The sequence below is a fragment of the Aquarana catesbeiana genome, linkage group LG02 (assembly GCF_042186555.1).
Source record: "Aquarana catesbeiana isolate 2022-GZ linkage group LG02, ASM4218655v1, whole genome shotgun sequence".
Classification (NCBI taxonomy): domain Eukaryota; kingdom Metazoa; phylum Chordata; class Amphibia; order Anura; family Ranidae; genus Aquarana; species Aquarana catesbeiana.
In genome coordinates, this window is record NC_133325.1 from 29,514,662 (window position 1) to 29,535,596 (window position 20,935).

Genomic DNA, 20,935 nt, shown 5'->3' on the forward strand with positions numbered 1-20,935 from the left:
GGAGGGGGGGGAATCCGATCAGCGGAAGTTCCATTTTTGGATGGAACTCCACTTTAAATACCTCCTGATTGAAAGCTCTATTTGTGTGAAAAAAAATGATAAAAATTCCATATGGTTACAGTGTTTCATGACCGCGTAATTGTCATTCAAAGTGTGACAGCTCTGAAAACTGAAAATTGGCCTGGGCAGGAAAGGGGGTGACAGTGCCCGGTATTGAAGAAGTTATGGATGTTGGCAAAAACGGCTCTGGCAGCGAAAAGGTCGGACTGACCGGGGACATGGGAAGGATTGGCAACCATCTGACTATTGCCCCAGTGGTCACATGATCTGATACCGGTCCTGCCAACTACCATTCTTTAGCCTGGACTGAGACTGTTTGGCCTTTTGCTGCTTTTGCGCAGTAAATGCGCTGTCAGCACATAAACATCAGGCGCCCAGCAATGAGTATGTGTGGTGTGTGTGAGAGCGTTAAAGCCCACCCATTTGCCAACACACCATATGTGTTGGGTGGTCATAAAGGGGGAAAGTACTTTTTTTAGAGTGTGTTGTAGTTTATCTAAAATGATAGAGCAGTCAATGAGTTGTAGCCATTGAATATACAAATAATGCTTAGCAGAGGTCCTGCACGGTTAGATTCATCTTCCAGTGATGTCATCAGTTCCTAGACTTCTGATAGGCTGGGATCTTATGTTTGCACCCCCGAGGTGGTTTGTCTGAATTTAACCATTTTCCCTTCTGTCTGTAGGGATCCTAAAGAGGAAAGGATAAAGGAGAGGCTGCAGCGGGTCTTGTCTCCGCCTTCTCCCCGCACCCCATGCCTCAGCCGCACAGTCCGCATGGTGCTATCTGCAACTCAGTCACGTAAACGCAGCCATCCCGTCACATCGCCATCAAGTCCTCCCACCCCGCTACAGCCTGGAGAGGGCGACAGCCAGCATGGAGAGAGCCCAGTGTCCTCTGGTGAGTGTGGAAGGACAGACAAGTGCCCGGCCAGTCTGCTCATGTGGTTTAATTTATAGGAGGGGTCCTCTGCTGGATTTTTTATATTTCAGGGCTGTTGCATGAGCAACATCCGTGTGCTGTTGTTTCTGTCTCTGTTCCCATTCACTATGGAGTATTTACACCTTCCTCTGTACGTGCTCCATGGTGTAAAATCAATCAACAGGTATGCAAAGTGGATAACTCAAACACAGGGATGGTGGGAACCTTTGATAAAGGGCACAGGAGGTGTACAGACCCAGGACCTCAGCACAGGGATGGTGGGAACCCCTCATAATGGGCACATCAGGTGTACAGAGCCGAGAACTCAGCACAGGGATGGTGGGAACCCCTCATAATGGGCACAGCGGGTGTACAGTCCTGGGAACTCAGCACAGGGATGGTGGGAACCCCTCATAATGGACACAGCGGGTGTACAGTCCTGGGAACTCAGCACAGGGATGGTGGGAACCCCTCATAATGGGCACATCAGGTGTACAGAGCCGAGAACTCAGCACAGGGATGGTGGGAACCCCTCATAATGGACACAGCGGGTGTACAGACCTGGGAACTCAGCCCAGGGATGGTGGGAACCCCTCATAATGGGCACAGCGGGTGTACAGTCCTGGGAACTCAGCACAGGGATGGTGGGAACCCCTCATAATGGGCACAGCAGGTGTACAGACCTGGGAACTCAGCCCGGGGATAGTGGGAACCCCTCATAATGGGTACAGCAGGTATTCAAGGTTGAGGACTTAGCACAGGGATGGTGGGATCCACTTTTTAACGAGCACAACAGGTATGCAGAGTGTATAACTCAAACACAGAGATGGTGGGAACCCCTAATAGTAGGCACATAGCGGGTGTATAGAGCCAGGAACTCAGCTCATGATGTGGGAGCCTTTCATAATGGGCAGATAAGCTGTACAGACCCAGTAACTCAGAGCAGGGATGGTGGGAACCCATCATAATGACCATTAATAGCATTCAGTGAAATATCATGTTTTGTGTGTACTAACCCTTTAAATACCCCCATCTTGTATGTGTGCTTGCAGGTTCTTGTCCTGAAACGTCTGTGACACCCAACAAACTAAAGTATTGTGGAAATTCATCCAACAGAGGCAGACAGAGAACAGTACGGACTCGCGGGAGGTAATGCAATGCTTTTTGTCAGGGACTGGGAGAGCATGGTGGCTACTGGGTTGCAATTCCAGTGCCTACCTGCGGGTGTTTCCTGGCAGAGTTTTGCCACCTGATGCTGCCTATGGGGAGACTGAGACTGATTCCTTGCTGCAGGCTCATTGCTCAGGACCTCAGCATTTTTCCCAAGTTCTGCATTACTTGGTTTCTGTATTTATAGTGTATCTGTTCTGGTTCAGCTCCTGTATACTATATGCTTTTCTGCATTCCTGCCAGACCCTGTTCTGCTGGATCTTCCTGATTACCTGTTCCTCCTGTCCTGCTGGTTCTACTGTATATAGTAAGAAGTTAGTTTCACTTGTGGCATGTGTGACTTTACCAGGATGCTTGTAGGAGTATATTTGTTTTATGTTACGTGTCTTTGGCTTTGCAGTTATTACGCTTAAAGCCCAACTCTGTACTAGTTCCCACCTCAGACGCTCACACACTCCTCATTTTATATAGCTCTCACATATACCGTAGTGCTGTATAAAGAACACTGAGCAAGTCACATCAGTCTCTGTACCAGAAGAACTTACACTCTAATGTGCCCCACAGTCACACATTATTATTATTATACATTTATATACAGTGGCTTGCGAAAGTATTCGGCCCCCTTGAACTTTTCAACCTTTTGCACATTTCAGGCTTCAAACATAAAGAGATAAAATTTTTATTTTTTGTGAAGAATCACCAACAAGTGGGACACAATTGTGAAGTGGAACGAAATCTTTTGGATTTTTGAAACTTTTTTAACTAATAAAAAAATGAACAGTGGGGCATGCAAAATGATTCGGCCCCCTTGCGTTAATACTTTGTAGAGCCACCTTTTGCTGCGATTACAGCTGCAAGTCGCTTGGGGTATGTCTCTATCAGTTTTGCACGTCGAGAGACTGAAATTCTTGCCCATTCTTCCTCAGTGAGGTTGGATGGAGAGCGTTTGTGAACAGCAGCTTTCAGCTCTTTCCACAGATTCTCGATTGGATTCAGGTCTGGACTTTGACTTGGCCATTCTAACACCTGGATACGTTTATTTGTGAACCATTCCTTTGTAGATTTTGCTGTATGTTTGGGATCATTGTCTTGTTGGAAGATAAATCTCTGTCCCAGTTTCAGGTCTTTTGCAGACTCCAACAGGTTTTCATCCAGAATGGTCCTGTATTTGGCTGCATCCACCTTCCCCTCAATTTTAACCATCTTCCCTGTCCCTGCTGAAGAAAAGCAGGCCCAAACCATGATGCTGCCACCACCATGTTTGACAGTGGGGATGGTGTGTTGAGTGTGATGAGCTGTGTTGCTTTTACGCCAAACATATCGTTTTGCATTGTGGCCAAAAAGTTCGATTTTGGTTTCATCGGACCAGAGCACCTTCTTCCACATGTTTGGTGTGTCTCCCAGGTGGCTTGTGGCAAAGTTTAGACGAGACTTTTTATGGATATCTTTGAGAAATGATCCAGAGTGATCATGGGTCTCTTGGCTGCATCTCTGATCAGTCTTCTCCTTGTCTGAGCTGAAAGTTTAGAAGGACAGCCAGGTCTTGGTAGATTTGCAGTGGTCTGATACTCCTTCCATTTCAAAATGATCGCTTGCACAGTGCTCCTTGGGATGTTTAAAGCTTGGGAAATCTTTTTGTATCCAAATCCGGCTTTAAACTTCTCCACAATAGTATTACGGACCTGCCTGGTGTGTTCCTTGGTCTTCATGATGCTCTCTGCGCTTTCAACAGAACCCTGAGACTATCACAGAGCAGGTGCATTTATACAGAGACTTGATTACACACAGGTGGATTCTATTTATCACCATCAGTCATTTAGGACAACATTGGATCATTCAGAGATCCTCGCTGAACTTCTGGAGTGAGTTTGCTGCACTGAAAGTAAAGGGGCCGAATAATTTTGCACGCACCACTTTTCAGTTTTTTAATTGCTAAAAAAGTTTAAAATATCCAATAGATTTCGTTCCACTTCACAATTGTGTCCCACTTGTTGGTGATTCTTCACAAAAAATTAAAATTTTATATCTTTATGTTTGAAGCCTGAAATGTGGCAAAAGGTTGAAAAGTTCAAGGGGGCTGAATACTTTCGCAAGCCACTGTAGCTCTGACATATACCATAGCACTGTACAGAGAACACTGCGCACGTCACACCAGTCTCTGTACCAGAGGAGCTTACACTTTAATGTCCCCCCATAGTCACACTCTATTATTATTATTATAATACAGTTATATATCTCTCACATATACCACAGTGCTGTACAAAGAACACTGAGCCAGTCCAATTAGTCTCTGTACCAGAGGAACTTACACTCTAATGTGCCCCACAGTCACACATTATTATTCTTATACATTTATATAGCTCTGACATATACCATAGCACTGTACAGAGAACACTGCGCAAGTCACACCAGTCTCTGTACCAGAGGAGCTTACACTCTAGGAGGGTGCATGATTCACTTCACTTCATTTTTTTTTTTTTTTTTTTTTTGATGGACCCCAGGAAGCTTTTGCCATAATGTGCTAGTATGCCCCAGTGTTAATTTTGGAAGCAAATTTCAATTTAGTTTTAGTCTTAGGACTAAAATGGCATTTTAGTTTTAGTCCCATTTTAGTCTTCTGCAATTGTTTTAGTTTTAGTCGTATTTAGTCGACTAAATCTCCAGTACATTTTAGTCGACTAAAACTCATTTTAGTCGTCTAAGATCTAATGGGTGTAATTAAATTGTATCGCATTAGTGAACATTTCTCTACAATTTGCAAACTCATTATATACTGCTGGAGTGAAAAATCTAATATGTTGTTTATTATTACATTGAGGTATGAACATGCACTACAGACCAGTGTTAATTTTGAAGCCAAATTTCAATTTAGTTTTAGTCTTATGCCCTGTACACACGGTCGGATTTTCCGACGGAAAATGTGTGATAGGACCTCGTTGTCGGAAATTCCGACCGTGTGTGGGCTCCATCACACATTTTCCATCGGATTTTCCGAAACACAAAGTTTGAGAGCATGCTATAAAATTTTCCGACAACAAAATCCGTTGTCGGAAATTCCGTTTGTGTGTACAAAAATCTGACGGACAAAGTGCCACGCATGCTCAGAATAAATTAAGAGACGAAAGCTATTGGCTTCTGCCCTGTTTATAGTCCCGACGTACGTGCTTTACGTCACCGCGTTCAGAACGATCGGATTTTCCGATAACTTTGTGTGACCGTGTGTATGCAAGACAAGTTTGAGCCAACATCCGTCGGAAAAAATCCATGGACTTTGTTGTTGGAATGTCCGATCAATGTCCGACCGTGTGTACAGGGCATTAGTCTTTTGACTAAAATGGCGTTTTAGTCCCATTTTAGTTTTAGTCGTATTTTAGTCATCTCAGTTGTTTTAGTTTTAGTCGTATTTTAGTCGGCTAAAATAATATTCATTTAGTCAACTAAAATTTTTTAGTCGTTTTTCGTCGACAAAATTAACACTGGTATGCACCACATAATAACACACTGAGGTTGATTTACTAAAGGTAATTATACTGTGCACTGCAAGTGCAGTTTCTCTATACCTGAGGGGAAGCTCTGAAGTGGAGGAAGCTCTGCTGATTTCTATCTTCCAAACATGTGCAAGCAAAATTTATTATTTTTTTTTTCCTTGGCTATGATTTGGTATTCTTTGCAAACTAAAGCTTTACCCCATTTACTAAGCTCTAGAGCACGTGCACAGTACATTTGCCTTTAGTAAATCAACCCCATTATGACAAAATGAAGCCCTCCAATGCTGAGCTGTCACTGCTCCTGGATGACACCTTGTGTTGGAGAAGATGTATTGCGGGGGACAGTGATGCAGAGAAGATAAGTATTTACCCCCGAGCTCTAACCAGAGCGTGTGAGACTTGCCAAATGCATTCTGCCTGCCATTGCTCATCATGGTGCCCATCAGCAGCCTGGTGCATTATTGTAGGACTAAAAGGGAATGCCTGGGGAGGAGCTTGAGTCTTCCTGAAGGTCCAGCATGATGGTGAATAACACTAGTACGTCAGGGCTTGACAAATTTGCGTTAAATCTAGGAGCCAGCTAAAAAAAAAGTTGGGAGCCAGTTTGTGCGCAACGATATGTAACGTGCATGGCAATCAGAGTTTTCACGCGTAGGCGCCCCAACGCGTGCGTTTACGTTTGTACATACGTTTATGTGCATGTCTCCCCTGTGCTCCACTGAACGTAATGCAGTGCAGATCGCATTGCATTACATTCTTTCTTCGGGAAACTGTCAACAGGGATCTGGAAGTGACATTGTACACTTCTGGGTCAGGAACAAGATGGGGAGGAGAGCGGACGTGAGCCCGTTCTCCTCCCTCCCTCTACCCTGCGGCACCCACATTACCGGTCCTGGCCCAGCAGATGAGAGGGCACTTTACGCATTGCAGCAGAAGGCATGTAGATCATCCCCAGTAGGACACAGGCCGCATCACAGTCTGTCCATCACCTGGCCACTATATGCATGTGATGGGCAGCGGATCACTAGGGAAGCACAGTGAAGTAAGGTGGGGGTGATTGGAGATCAAGTGACCTGGGCATTCTCATGCCACCCTAGGCTGGGTGGCAGCACAGGGAGAAACAGAAGAGTATGCAAAAACTGAGCACAAAATTGTGTCTCTCTTTGTGGAGGAGGGTAAAAGGAACTGAAACCATTACAGTCAGCTGCCCCACACTCACCGGTGGTAAGGAAAGGGCGGCAGATCAAGCCTGCAACACTTTCAATGGCAAACTGGGAAGGAGATGTTGGAGGTGAGCGGGCAGTGAGAGCAGGCAAGGGACGCCCTCTGTGCCGTCAGTCACTGCTTGTAGCAGCCCCGCCCCCACCAGAGGAGGGCGCCGGTTCAAAGGTAAGCTTTAAAAGAGCAATGCCCACAGTCAAGATAGCGAGCTCTGTATCCCACTCCAGCAGGCCACAAAGCCGTGGCCTCAATTACCGGACAGCCTGACCTCTTAGACCATGCACCCGGGGTGGGGGGAGGGTGGCCACATGGGGAGACCAGATCCAAGCAAGACCCCTTCTGCGGTGTAGCCCAGGTGCCAGGACACTATTTCTAGTCGCCATGGTGACCTGGCGCCTGGAGTTTGTCGAGCCCTGCAGTATGTGTGTTTCACAGTCTGAACCAGATACATGTTATGTTTGAGGAGGTTGTTAAAAAAAAAAAAAAAAAAGAAGAAATACAAATCAGCCCCGGGTGCCATGTGGTAAGCCACTGCTTGAGCCTCATGTTAGCGGCTGAACAGTCATTTCCTCTTCTTGATGTTAAATGTGTTTGTGTTTGTGGCAGAGGGAGGAGACCGTCTGGTAATCCACAGAGAAAAGAACGTGACAGTCAGTACCCAACACAGCTCCCTCCCGGGACTGACACAAGCTGTTGTCCTATCTGTGCAGGTGAGAACATGATTGTACTGTATATGGGCAAACGTCTGTCTGACTGTCGCAGTGGATCCAATGTCACAATTTTATTTCAGATTTTGCTCCATGACAGCCCTGATTGGAATTTCTTCCACACATGATTTATAATAAACGCCAGCTAAAGTGGTTCTAAAGCCTAAGTATTTTTTACCTTAATGCATTCCTTGCATTAAAGTGTCACTAAACCCACAACAGTAAAATCAGTCTATATGCAGTAAAGCATGCTTGTTATACTCACTGTGGAACCTAAGGGGTTAATCCTCTGCCTTGTGTAAAAAGGCTATTTGATCCTGTCTTCTCTGATCCTCCCCTTTCACTGTCCCAAATCCATCTCCTGATAGAACAGAGCCTTGGGGGCACCCTGCACATGCTCTGTTTGGTGTGTATTTCTTGAAAGTTTTTTTTTTGTTTTTGTTTTTTTTTTCTTGGGAGGGTGCATGTGATTAGCACAGGGCCAATCAGCATTGTCCAAACAGAGGGTCAGGGGTCCTGCAGCCTCATAAGACAATCAGGGGAGAATGAAAACTCCTCCTACAAGCTTTAACCACTTCCCGACCGCCGCACGACTATATACGTCCTAAGTTTGAACGGGGATATCGTTGTTATGGCAGCAGCTAGCTGCTATAACCCCGGTATCCCCGTTTTTCGTGCGGCGGCCGGCTTTCAGATAAAAGTGGTCCCTGCGGCGGATTCGCCGCGAGATCACTTTTATCGGTGGCGGGAGAGGGCCCCCCCCCTCCCGCTGCGATCCGGTGCCCTCCGCCGCTTACCGGAGCCGTCGGTAGCGGCGGAGGCGATCGCGTCCTCTGCCGTTGTGTGTCAGGAGATGAGTGAGGCCAAGATGGCGCTCACTCGTCTCCAAGATACTGCTGGGCGGAAGCAACGTCAAAACGTCACTTCCGTCCACGCCTCTTAAAGGCATATTTTTTCAAATGTCATTTTTCTAAATTACTTTTTTTTTTTTTTTTTTTTTTTTTTTTTTTTTTTTTTATTGCATTTTAGTGTAAATATGAGATCTGAGGTCTTTTTGACCCCAGATCTCATATTTAAGAGGTCCTGCCATGCTTTTTTCTATTACAAGGGATGTTTACATTCCTTGTAATAGGAATAAAAGTGACACAATTTTTTTTTTTTTAAACAGTGTAAAAATAAATAAAATATTTTAAAATAAATAATAAAAATAAAAAAAAAAAATTTTAAAACCCCCCCTGTCCCGACGAGCTCGCACGCAGAAGCGAACGCATACGCGAGTAGCGCCCGCATATGAAAACGGTGGTCAAACCACACATGTGAGGTATCACAGCGACCGGTAGAGCGAGAGCAATAATTCTAGCCCTAGACCTCCTCTGTAGCGCAAAATATGCAACCTGTAGAATTTTTTAAACGTCGCCTATGGAGATTTTTGAGGGTAAAAGTTTGACGCCATTCCACGAGCGGGCGCAATTTTCAAGCATGACATGTTGGGTATCAATTTACTTGGCGTAACATTATATTTCACAATATTAAAAAAAATTGGGATAACTTTACTGTTGTTTTATTTTTTTTTTCAAAAAAGTGAATTTTTTCCAAAAAAAGTGCGCTTATAAGACCGCTGCGCAAATACGGTGGAAAAAAAAGTATTGCAATGACCGCCATTGTATTCTCTAGGGTGTTAGAAGAAAAACCATATATAATGTTTGGGGGTTCTAAGTAATTTTCTAGCGGAAAAACCTGTTTTAAGTTTCAATATATTTTTATTTTGTCAAAAGTGGATGAAAATAATACATCACAAGTTATAGATACAATGTGAGACATTCGTCTTGGGGTGACAAACACGGTCGTGTGGAAGACATATTAATCAATGAAATTATTACAAAACATATCTGCATAAAACAAACATAACCTGTCAAGTGTTTTGTTCAGAGTCCCCGGGTGTCAAACATGTTCCCAGGAGCTTTATCCGATGAGAGGTGCAGAAGGGGAGAAACCCCCGCCACCCCAACTGGGCACAAGCTGTGGCGGCGCTTCTCACCCCCCCAGCATCCTCCCATCATAGACAATAAAACTATTGATTAATCTTGTGTAAAGAAAAAGAAAATGTAGAGGGTTATTAAAACAATTCGTAGAACAGTAAGTGTATGAACTAGTCCAACATTTTCTGGATAAAGGAATAACTTTGAGTCCTGTGAAGGAAAGACTGCTCAGTAAAATACAAACAAGGACACACGCATGGGAACACATGGTATATATCACAGGGAATTAGAACAGCGACATGACCGTAAGAATCTAGGTTGCAGTCGAAGTCGGGATCGGGAGCAGGGCGAGTCTAGACCCCGGCCTCGGTCACAACCAATCAGTCAGTGGTTGAAGTCCAAGACTGACCTAGAGAGGTAGGGGATAGGAAGGAATACAAGAGGAAAGAAGAGGGAGGAAAAAGAAAGAAGAGATATACGATAGAAGAGGTGAGTACGAGTCGACTGAGGGGAAAGAGAGCCGGAAGATGACATCCAGGGGAAAATAATTAGAGGGCAACCCCTACAAAGGAAGCCCAGGGTTCCCAGATTCGTTTAAATTTGTCAGAGCGATCCAGGATTACACTTGCCATCTTCTCTTGGTTCATAATCCAAGAGATCTTTCTTTTGGCTAGAAGTGTTGAAACCGATGGTTTTTTCCATGCATGAGCCAGGGTAAGTTTGGCACCTAAGATGATAAAAAATATAAGGCGTTGAGTAATCCTGGAGGCTTCTTTCACTGGGAAGTTAAGGAGCGCTATGAGGGGGGACATTTGAATAGGTATTGAGGTTAGCTTGCCAATCCAAGAAAAGATTTTGTGCCAATAAGGTCGAACTCTGGGGCAGGTCCACCATATATGGAGCATATCGCCTGTAAGGCCACATCCTCGAAAACATAGGGGAGATGCTGACGGGTATATGTGCGCTAGCTTTGAGGGGACCAGGTACCATCTAGTCAACACTTTTAAACTAGCTTCCATGAGGCTGGAGTTAAGGATACCTTTGTATGATTGGGAAAAGTTCCGGTGCCACGTTTCCAATGTCCAGTGTTGGGAAAGGTCAGTTTCCCAGGCCTGCATGTAAGACGTCTTGGATTGCGCGGAGGACAGGGCTTTATAGATTACCGAGATGCCCCCCCTCTGCTCACTGGCCTGACCACACCATATTTCATAGGGAGTTAGTTGGGGCCCATTCGGGAGTGTTTTACACCTTTTGTGTAAAAAGTTTGAGATTTGAGAGAATCTGAAGGATTCAGAGACAGGCATGTCTAGGTTACTAACACAGAATGCTTTGGAGAGTGGGCCAAGAGGTCTGAGGAAGTGCCCTATTCTGTATAACCCTTTGTCGAGCCACCATCGAAATGCTGATATGTCAAGGCCCGGAGGGAAATCAGGATTTCGAAATAAATGTTGCAATGGTTTTGTGGGGGAAGTCAGATGTTGGTTGTCACGCAGACTGTCCCATAGTGCGAAGGAGTGTGAGAGGGTTGGGGAAAGTATGGAGGGTCTTAGTTTTCTATGGCTCCAGAGAAGGTAGTCTAGAGTGTGGAGAGGGACTGCTTGCCTTTCTATGTGAATCCAGTCAGGTTGTTCCCAGTGCGAGTATACCGTTGAGATCTGGGCTAGATGAGCAGCTTGCAAGTACCAAAGCAGATTTGGAAGTCCCATGCCCCCTTCAGTTCTAGATCTGAACAGGACTGCTTTGGGGAGTCTGTGTCCCCCTCTACCCCAAATGTATTTGACGATTTTAGCTTGGAGTCGTTGTAGGCGAGTTTTGTCTACAGGAATCGGGAGGGCTCTAAAATAGTAGAGAATGCGGGGGAGTAGAGTCATCTTAATCGTGTTGATTCTACCCAGCCATGACAGGGATAGACGGGACCACCGGGAGAGGTCTTCCTCTAGTTTTTTGTAGAGAGGTGGGTAATTGGCTTGGTATAGGAGTTCTATCCTGGGGGTCAGTTTGATCCCCAGGTATGTGATGGAGGAGTCGTTCCAGGAGAATTGGAAGCTCTCCCTGAGCCTGGCCAAAAGAGGGTCTGGGATGTTAATATTGAGTGCCTGTGATTTATCGTAGTTAACCCTAAGGCCTGATGCTGCCCCGAATTGTTCTAGGAGGTGACATACATTGGGGAGTGACGTTAGTGGGGAGGAGACAAATAGTAATATGTCATCTGCAAATAATGCGCATTTATGACACTTGGGGCCACTTTGAATGCCTTGAATATTCGGGTTATTTCTGATGGCTATCGCTAAGGATTCAATTGCTATGGCAAAGATTAATGGGGATAGGGGGCAGCCCTGTCTGGTTCCTCTAGCTATGGGGAAGGATTCCGAGTAAAATCCCTGCAGACGCACCTGAGCCGAGGGGTTGGAATAAAGGGCATGTATGACATTAAGAAATGAATTCCCAAACCCCCATCTTTGAAGAGTTTTGAAAATATATGGCCATTGGACGGTATCAAAAGCTTTTTGGAGGTCTAGAGAGAGTAAGCATCCCTGTCTGGAAGGGCCCCCATCCCAGTTAGAATTGAGAAGAGATATTAGATCAATCGCTCGTCTAGTTTGGTCAGGTCCCTGCCTCCCTGGGATGAAGCCCACTTGGTCTTTGTTAATGTATAATCTAATGAAGGAGGTCAGGCGGTCTGCAAGGATCTTAGTCAGAATCTTTAAGTCATTATTAATGAGAGATATTGGTCTATAGTTACTAACCGAGCTGGCATCTTTATCAGGTTTAGGGATGACCGTGATGTAGGCCGTGTTAAGTGAGGCATCTAGTAAAGTCCCCTGCCTGAGTGCATTAAAGAATCGGGCCATATAAGGGGCAAGAATAGAAGAGAACGATTTGTAATATGGTACGGAAAAGCCATCTGGGCCAGGCGCCGATTGAGATTTCAAGTGTTTAATAACTGCACATACTTCCTCAGCGGAGATAGGGGAGTCTAGTTTCTGGCGGTGTCTTTCTTCTAATTTGGGAATTTGTATGTTGTCTAGGAAGTGATCTACGGTCTCTGTATTGGGACCGTTCTCCCCACTGTATAGGGATTTGTAAAAGGTCAGGAATTCCCCCATTATTCGTTTAGGGTTCTGGGACAGAGTGCTACCTTGGATTTTGATTTTGGGAAGGGCTGGGGATTTAAATTTCGGGGATAGCCTGCCCGCAAGCATAGAACCGATTCTATCGCCTTGGCAATAGAATCGGGATCTATTCCACCGTAGCCATTTTGCGGCCCTTGTGGTCAGAGCGAGGTTTAATGCCGTACGAGCTGCGTCCAGCTTGACGGTGGGCACAGCTCTTGGGTCGGCCTTGTGTTTTTTAGTTAAGGCTGTATAATCCTCATCCAATTTCTCTATGTCAGCTTTGTTGGTTTTATTGTTCTGAGAGGCAATTTGGATCAGATGACCTCTGATTACGGCCTTATGTGCTGCCCAAAGGCAAGAAGGGCTAGTTTCTGGCTGATCGTTTGTAGAAAAGTAATTGCAAATTATAGATTCGATTTCTTTGATTCTAATCTGATCACTCAGGATGGACTCATTAAGTCTCCAACGCCTGCAGGGTTTAGGGCCCAACGGGCGCTGAATGGAAAGGATCACCAGTGAGTGGTCCGACCAGACTACATCTTTGATATATGCCCTGTTCGTTAGGGGAATAGAAGCAGAAGCGATGAGGATATGATCGATTCTCGCGAAGGATCTATGGGGGTTAGAGAAGTGTGTGAAGTCTCGTAGGGTGGGATTTACTTCCCTCCAAATATCAACGAGGCCTTGTTGAAAGATTAGTTTGGCTATACGAAGACTCTGTTTAGTGGGTCTGGTGAGGCGTTTACCAGGAGGACGAGACTTGTCCAGGCCCTGGTCAAAGGCCGAATTAGAGTCGCCTCCAAATATCACTGTACCCTCCAGCAGTGGTGTTAGTGTTGTAAACAAGCGTTGAAAGAAGGCTAGTTGGCCTCTGTTGGGGGCATAGTACGAAATCAAAGAATACAGTTGGTCGTCTAGTTCCCCCACAATGAGGATATAGCGACCATCAGGGTCCCTGTGTTCAGATTTGAGAGTAAATTTGCATCGTTTAGAGATAAAAATGCCCACCCCTTTCGTTTTATCTTCCGCATTGGCTAATGTGAAGAAGGGAAATTTGGAGTGTACAAAGGATGGATTGAAGCGTTTGGGGAAATGTGTTTCCTGGAGGAGAACTACGTCTGCTTTTTGTGCATGTAGGTATTGGAAGACTTTGCGCCTTTTTGCCGGTGAGTTTAGGCCTTGCGCATTATGTGATATTATTTTAAGTGGTGCATTTACCGGTGGGTCATCAGCCATCGAGCAGTAGATGGGGCAGGGCTAGGAAATCTGCAGCACTTACCATCTGACGTCCACGGAAGCCAAGACATCCCGCATAGCGAGCGAAGACCGGTGAGATGTCCTGAAGTTGTCTGGATAATTCCCCCCAGCCGACTTCTACGGGGAAATGTAAAATAAAACATTGTTGGGAAAGAGAAAAGGAAAAGCATGAAAGAAAGACGGGGGACAAGAGAGTCTCCCGTAACATGGAGGGGACAGAGTCCTCCATCGGAAAGTGTGTGTCACACTGGAGTCCCTCCCGAGGGCAGGGAATGGTCCTGTCCAGGGTAGGGTAAACTACCTAAATCACTAGACAGGAGGGGGCGCATGAACACCACTTCAGCAGAGTGGCCGTTGAAAATGGTTTGCGATTAGCATGATAAAGGCACTGGTGCCGGCATTAACATAGTACCCTCCCTGCTAACAGTGTCGCCTACTAAGTAACACGTGGAGGTGAAATTGCAACATTAAACTGATAATGCTTAAAGTAATTAAACAGTTAACAAACAAATAAGTGTGGACCTGGATATGTGAGGGTGAGCTCTGAAAAGGGGCAAAGGGTGTACAGGAGGGGGGAGTGAAAATGACTGATGGGGAGGGCGTATAACTGGTATGGCTCCCCAAAACATTGTGGATTGTATAACAAGAGCATCGGGATTAGTCAGGCGCCATAAGTATGTCCCTCAACTCCCGCTTAGAAATAGCAATGTAGCGACCCAATGGGGCCTGTTAGAGAAGAAAAAAAAAAAAATTTAAATTTGTTCTTATTTAGTGTCCTCCCCAGGTTGAGAGTTACCCGAAACCGTTTTGGCCGAGGCTTGAGGTCATCTAAACGGTGAACAGAAAACCTGTCTCGGGAAGCACAAGTGGGGGGGCTCCGTCATCTCAGCCGGAAGCTGAGAGGAAATGGAGACAAAAAAAAGGGTTGAGTCCTTGAGGAAAAACGAGTAACAGAAGTCATGGAGGGATAGTTTCCTTGGGCTTCTTGGATCTGGCCTTCTCCCAAACCGGATTCAGAGGACTGGTGGGCATATGTCTTTTTGCGGAGTTTGGTTGAAGTCCCGACTGACGGGCGTTAGGGTCTTGGTTGATGAGGCCCAGTTGTAGAAACAGCCGTTCTCCTTCCTGCAGGGATCCAAAGGTGTACGCCTTGCCTTTGAAGATTAGCTTAAGTTGGAAAGGGAAGAGCCACCAGTATTTAATTTCTCTGTCCATCAAGATTTGAAGTAGTGGCTTTAGGGCCCTCCTTTTTTGGATAGTGAAGGGGGATAAATCAGCAAAGATTTGCAGCTGATGACCCTGGAACACTATTTTAGATAGGGATCTTGATTTCCTCATGACCTCCTCCTTGACAGAGAAGAAGTGCGGTTTCACCACGACATCACGGGGGAGTCCGTCCGCCCTAGGAGGTCGGAGAGCTCTATGAGCCCTATCCAGCTCCAGTCTGTGTTGGGGTGTATCAGGGAGTAAGTCCTTAATTAAAGATTGTATAGTTTCAGGAATGTCCTTAAATGATTCAGGGAGCCCCCTGACTCTAAAATTGTACCTCCGATTTCGGTTTTCGAGGTCATCGAGTTTGGCATTGGCAGTCTCTAATTGCTCCTGAAGGGTCTGTATACAGGCAGTGTTCTGGTTTGTTCTGGAAATGGTGGAATCGAGATTAGACTCAATGAGGTCCATGCGGGTGCCTATGTGCTGTAGGTCTGCTTTAATATCATTCGTTATTTTGAGGGCTGTGTTGTGCAGGCCTCTATCTAATAATTCAGCAAATTTGGCAAACATTTCAGCCACAGAGGTCGGTTGCACTAGGCCTGAATCCCCGGGCTGTAGTAGCTGGTGTGCCTGGGGGGGGGCCGCATCCATGGGGGAGTACTCCAGTCCTGTCAGGGAGTGTTCTAGGAGAGATGCGGTGGATGCTGGGGAAGCAGGATCCTGGGGAGAGTTACCCATGAAAGACTCTGGCTGCAGCAGGGAGGGGGATGCTGCGAGCTGGACACAGGGAGGGCATGTAGCTGCAGAGCAGTGAGGAGCGGCCGCCATCTTAGCTGTCTCAGTGTGGGACAGAGCGGCTTCAAATGCGGGCTTTAAATTTCTTTTTACCGTTCCTGAGTACATCGGGAGAATCCCTGGGTCTTCCTGTGTCCGTGGGGGGGTAATCCAGGCGCCGATCGCCGGTTAGAGTGCCGCTGCGGAGGCCCGGTCTGCTGAAGCGGGACGGAGCTCCCTGACTAAGCGTCCATGTCAGGAGCCGCCGCGCATGCGCCCTTGGAAAAACCTGTTTTAAACATGTAAACACCTAAAATCCAAAACGAGGCTGGTCCTTAAGTGGTTAACCACACACCGATAGAAGTCACAAGACTATTATATACTGCTGATGAGAAAATGTACTCAGCAGTTTATATTTACTAAAATAATTGCATTCCCATGTTCTGTGAGAGACCAGATATAGTGAATGCAGGTTTTGGGTTTAGTAACACTTTAAAGGGTTACTAAACCCTTGTGTTTTTTGTTTGTTTTTTTTTTTAATAACAAACATGTCATAATTACCTCCTCTGTGCAGTTGGTTTTACACAGAGTGGCCCCGATCCTCCTTTTCTGGGGTCCCTCAGCAGTGCTCCTCCTCTTCTCGAGTGCCCGGTTGGAGGGCCGCTATCCCTCGGGGCACATAGAATGCATTAAGATGAAAAACCTTGATGGTTTATAACCCATTTAAGGTAAAAAAATGTTTAGGCATCAATATCTCTCATTTAATTCAGTGCTGTGCCTGTCTGCAGCTCTTCTCTCCCCTCACTTTTTGGTCTCACTGGCTTTGCCGGGGCATCAGGAGCCATTGGCTCCTCGCTGCTTCCAATCAAAGTCAGCAGGCAAGGTGGGGGGGGGGCGATTCCCGCTATCTGTGTCAAGAGATGCAGAGAGCAAGCCCGCATGAGTGTCCCCACAGAAAGGGGATTTCAATGGGGGAAGAGAAGCGCTGGCAGGGACCCGAGAAGAGGAGGTTCAGGTAATTATAAACCTTTCATATTAAATAAAAAATAAATGAAGCTTTACAACCACTTTAAGGGAAAAAAAATGACTCTCCCCTGGTCAGCTCTTTACATTATTGTTGGTCTTACCTGTCTTTGCTCTGTAGATATTAGCCTAGCCCATACCAGTGCACGTGCTGAACTTTTTCAATCTTGGTTTCAAAGCTGAACTCTGGGATAAGCAAATATTGCCTAAATACAAGAGTTAGGTGTATTTTCACTTGAATCTTAGTGTGCTTTGTGGATTTCCTCCACATCCAGTGTGAAACTTTGCCTAAAGGTCAGTCACTGCTGCTGTAGAGCAACTTAACTTGTTTTTGACATCTTTCTGCTTCCTTCTGTACCCACTGCAGGCAGCCTTTAGTGGGTGGAGTCTGCTGGGCCCCTCCCACAACCCCCCTCTCTTCACAGGCTATGTACAACACAATGATGATGTCACTGCTGCTTTTACAAGGTCATATCTGCACAGAGTGGGCAGTCCTCCTGCCATGGGGTGACCTCTGCCCATATTTCCCTCGCAGTTCTGGGGATGTTCCATCAGTATCCCCAGCAGGAATTGATGCATGGAACCTGGGATCCCTTTTGTTATAGAGTTGTCATTGTCGGAGTCTTCCTTAGCTCCATCAGGTGAGACTAAATCCTCCCTCATGTCCACAGGGACTTCTGTGTCTGTTCAGGACCTCTTAGCTGTTTTTAATCAGTTACCTGGGGCACTCTGCCTGCAGAGGCTTTAAGAGCACTCCTGGCACCATCCCATGCAGAGTCTATCCTTGACCCCCTTGAGCTCTTAAATTAAATCAGGTCTGTGGCCCTGTCTCTATCTCTGATTCAGATTTTTTTTTAAAATGGCCCTTGGTCCATTGAAGTCAAAACCCTTCTGAAGGGCTTAACACTTGAAAGCTTGACCAGATAGAATCTCACAGGCAGGGCTGGGACAAGGGCCGGACAGGAGGGGAAGCTGCTCCTGGCACAGAAGTGCAAAGTGGCAAAGAATGGATGCAGGGTGGTACACCCATTCTATGGCATGTATAAACCATGGGGGGGGGGCACAGTTCTGGATCCTTGCCTTGGGAGCTGGACAACCCTGTCCCGGTACTGCTCACAGGTGCCATCAATGGTAGCTTTTGGTCTTTAGTGTGTCAGGGTTCTCAGCCTAAATCCTTGCTAAAAACATCTACACTCTGTGGATCATTGAACCCTTCCTTAGCTGTCAGGAAATGTCCCGGTACTGCTCACAGGTGCCATCAATGGTAGCTTTTGGTCTTTAGTGTGTCAGGCTTCTCAGCTTAAATCCTCGCTGAAAACATCTACACCTTGTGAATCATTGAACCCTTCCTTAGCTGTCAGGAACTTTCTCCTTTCCTCCCCATAAGGAGTTTGTAAGGTGTTGAGGGAATGCCCTCCTAACCTTCTCTCCCTTTTCTCATTGTGTCTCAGACCTCTTCAGCCTCCCCCTCTATTCCTGAGGGTCTGGACTAGGGGGGAGAGATCAGTCCCCGGCTTCCCTTCCCAGTCCAGTGCCTGAGATCCTCTTTGGGCAGAAGGACACTTGCATCATTCTGCCCATCACCAGCCTGTCTCTGACTTACCTTCCTGGAGGGAGGTTCATCACACAGGTTGGGCTCACAGTTCTCCAGGACTAAGCAAGGCTTGCATGTTACATGAGTGTGCTCAATCTGCTGCAGCCAGAGGAAGTGATGGTGATGTCATCAGACCATCAAAAAGTCTGCAGAAGGTATGTATAGTGGGTTAAAAACAAAATACCAGGGAGACTTTGGGTAGGGGAGGGTCTGTTTGGAACATGGCTGAAGTTCCATTTTTAATCGTCTTCTGCACCCCAGATGACACCTCATATAGCTAAAGCTTCCTTTTTATCACATCGCCTTCATCCTGGACTGTTATATAAGAATGTCTTATTCTTTTCCTTTCCAGGGTACTTTCCTGCCGATGTCCTTCCTGTTCACGCCTCTAGCTGTGGTGAAGTGTATCAGCCGCCCAATATTGTCATATCATCTTCAGACGACGATTCCTGGGACGGCTTCCAGGTCATTCGGGATGTTCCAGAGTCCTGGGTCACATGCCCGTTGTGTGCCTCCCGGTTCCAAAGCAGTGAGATAGAACGACACGCCAGCACGTGTGGAGAGTGAATCTTCGTCATGATCAGTGGAGTCCTCCTGTCGTCAAACCTCTTACAGCTCCATGTTGGCCGCTGAAATGCTATGTCATGGGTCTGGCATGTCATACACCGCCAACTAGGGGCGCTGCATGGATTCTTGGAAATGTATTTGCACTAAGTTATTTGAGTTCTTTGCCAAAATCTAAAGTGGACCTGTCACCCACCTGCTCAGGCTGCAATCAGGAAAGTTTTTCATTTACGTTTTAATACAATAGCTTTCTATAAGATAACTGTATAGACTATATAATAAATCTTTACACCCACTGACTGCTCTTACTGTGTAAATCAATATCCCACATGTGCATTTGCTTCTTTGTCAGGCCTGTTTCACATGGGCTTCAGCTTGTATAAGAGCAGTGTGAACAGAAAGCTTTGACAAAGCATTTGCAGAGCTTTCAGCAAGCTTTGTTGAAGCTTTTCAGCTCCAGATGATAACTGCTGAACGACAGACCCTAGTGAGAGTGCTGATTGACACTTTTAACTGGTTCAATACCGGGCATTTTTACCCCCTTCCTTCCCAGACCAATTTTTAGTTTTCAGCGCTGTCGCACTTTAAACGACAATTGCGCGGTCGTGCGACGTTGTACCCAAACAAAATTGACGTCCTTTTTTCCCCCACAAATAGAGCTTTCTTTTGGTGGTATTTGATCACCTCTGCGGTTTTTATTTTTTGCACTATAAACAAAAGAAGAGCGACAATTTTGAAAAAAACACAATATTTTTTACTTTTTGCTATAATAAATATCCCAATTTTTTTTTTAAAAAACAAATTTTTTCCTCAGTTTCGGCCGATACGTATTCTTCTACATATTTTTGGTAAAAAAAATTGCAATAAGCGTATATTGATTGGTTTGCGCAAAAGTTATAGCGTCTATAAAATACGGGATAGATTTATGGCATTTTTTAAAAAAATATATTTATTTATTTATTTTTTACTAGTAATAGCGGCGATCGCAATTTTTTTTCGTGACTGCGACATTATGGCGGACACATCGGACACTTTTGACACATTTTTGGGACCATTCACATTTATACAGCGATCAATGCTATAAAATTGCATTAATTACTGTGTAAATGTGACAGGCAGTGAAGGGGTCAACCACTAGGGGGCGGGGAGGGGTTAAATGTGTTTCCTAGGTAATGCTTCTAACTGTAGGGGGCGGGGACGCACAAGGGGAGGAGACCGATCAGTGTTCCTCCGTTCTGGGAACACAGATCGCTCTCCTCGGAGCTGACAGGACATGGATCTCTGTGTTTACACACAGAGATCCACGGTCCGGCCCGGTTAACGGGCAATCGCGGGTGCCCGGCGGACATCGCGGCCGCCGGGCACACGCACCGGGTCCCGAGCAACGCTGCGGGCGCGCGCCCCCTAGGCGGCCGGGAACCCGAGGCCGTCATATGATGTCCACCCAGGATGGGAGATGCCATCTGTGGACGTCATTTGACTATACGCGGGTAGGGAAGTGGTTAAGCAAGCTTCTAGCAGGCTTTCAAGAAGCGCTGAAGCCTGCCAGCAGCTTCCTCAAAGTGGCCATCAGCTTTCCCATTAGTATTTGTGTTCAATATTTACCAACTGGAGCTGAATTGTAGTGTATAAAAGCTTCAACAAATCCTGCTGAAAGCTCTGCAAATGCTTTGTCAAAGCTTACTGTGTTTTAGCTGTAGGTAGGCTCAGCTACCTACAGTATATAGCGCTGTGTTAAAGCAGTGATATGGAGCAGCGCTCAGCCCGACACTAATTTGTTCTCTGAGTGGGATGGGAAGTTCTCACTGCCGGAACACAGAGCTGTATATTGTACGTAGCTGAGGCTACC

At 46.0% G+C, this 20,935-nt stretch overlaps 1 protein-coding gene across 1 annotated transcript in view; it reads left to right on the plus strand.

Moving 5' to 3' along the window:
* Nucleotides 1-19,404, plus strand: part of XNDC1N (XRCC1 N-terminal domain containing 1, N-terminal like) — a 48,523-nt gene extending 29,119 nt beyond the window's left edge. The window contains exons 7-10 of the mRNA XM_073612713.1: nucleotides 746-960; nucleotides 2,034-2,130; nucleotides 7,467-7,570; nucleotides 18,875-19,404. Of these exons, the coding sequence (XP_073468814.1) occupies nucleotides 746-960; nucleotides 2,034-2,130; nucleotides 7,467-7,570; nucleotides 18,875-19,089 (631 nt within the window). The 3' untranslated portion in view covers nucleotides 19,090-19,404. The remainder of the gene's footprint in view (nucleotides 1-745; nucleotides 961-2,033; nucleotides 2,131-7,466; nucleotides 7,571-18,874) is intronic.
* Nucleotides 19,405-20,935: the final 1,531 nt, after the last annotated feature.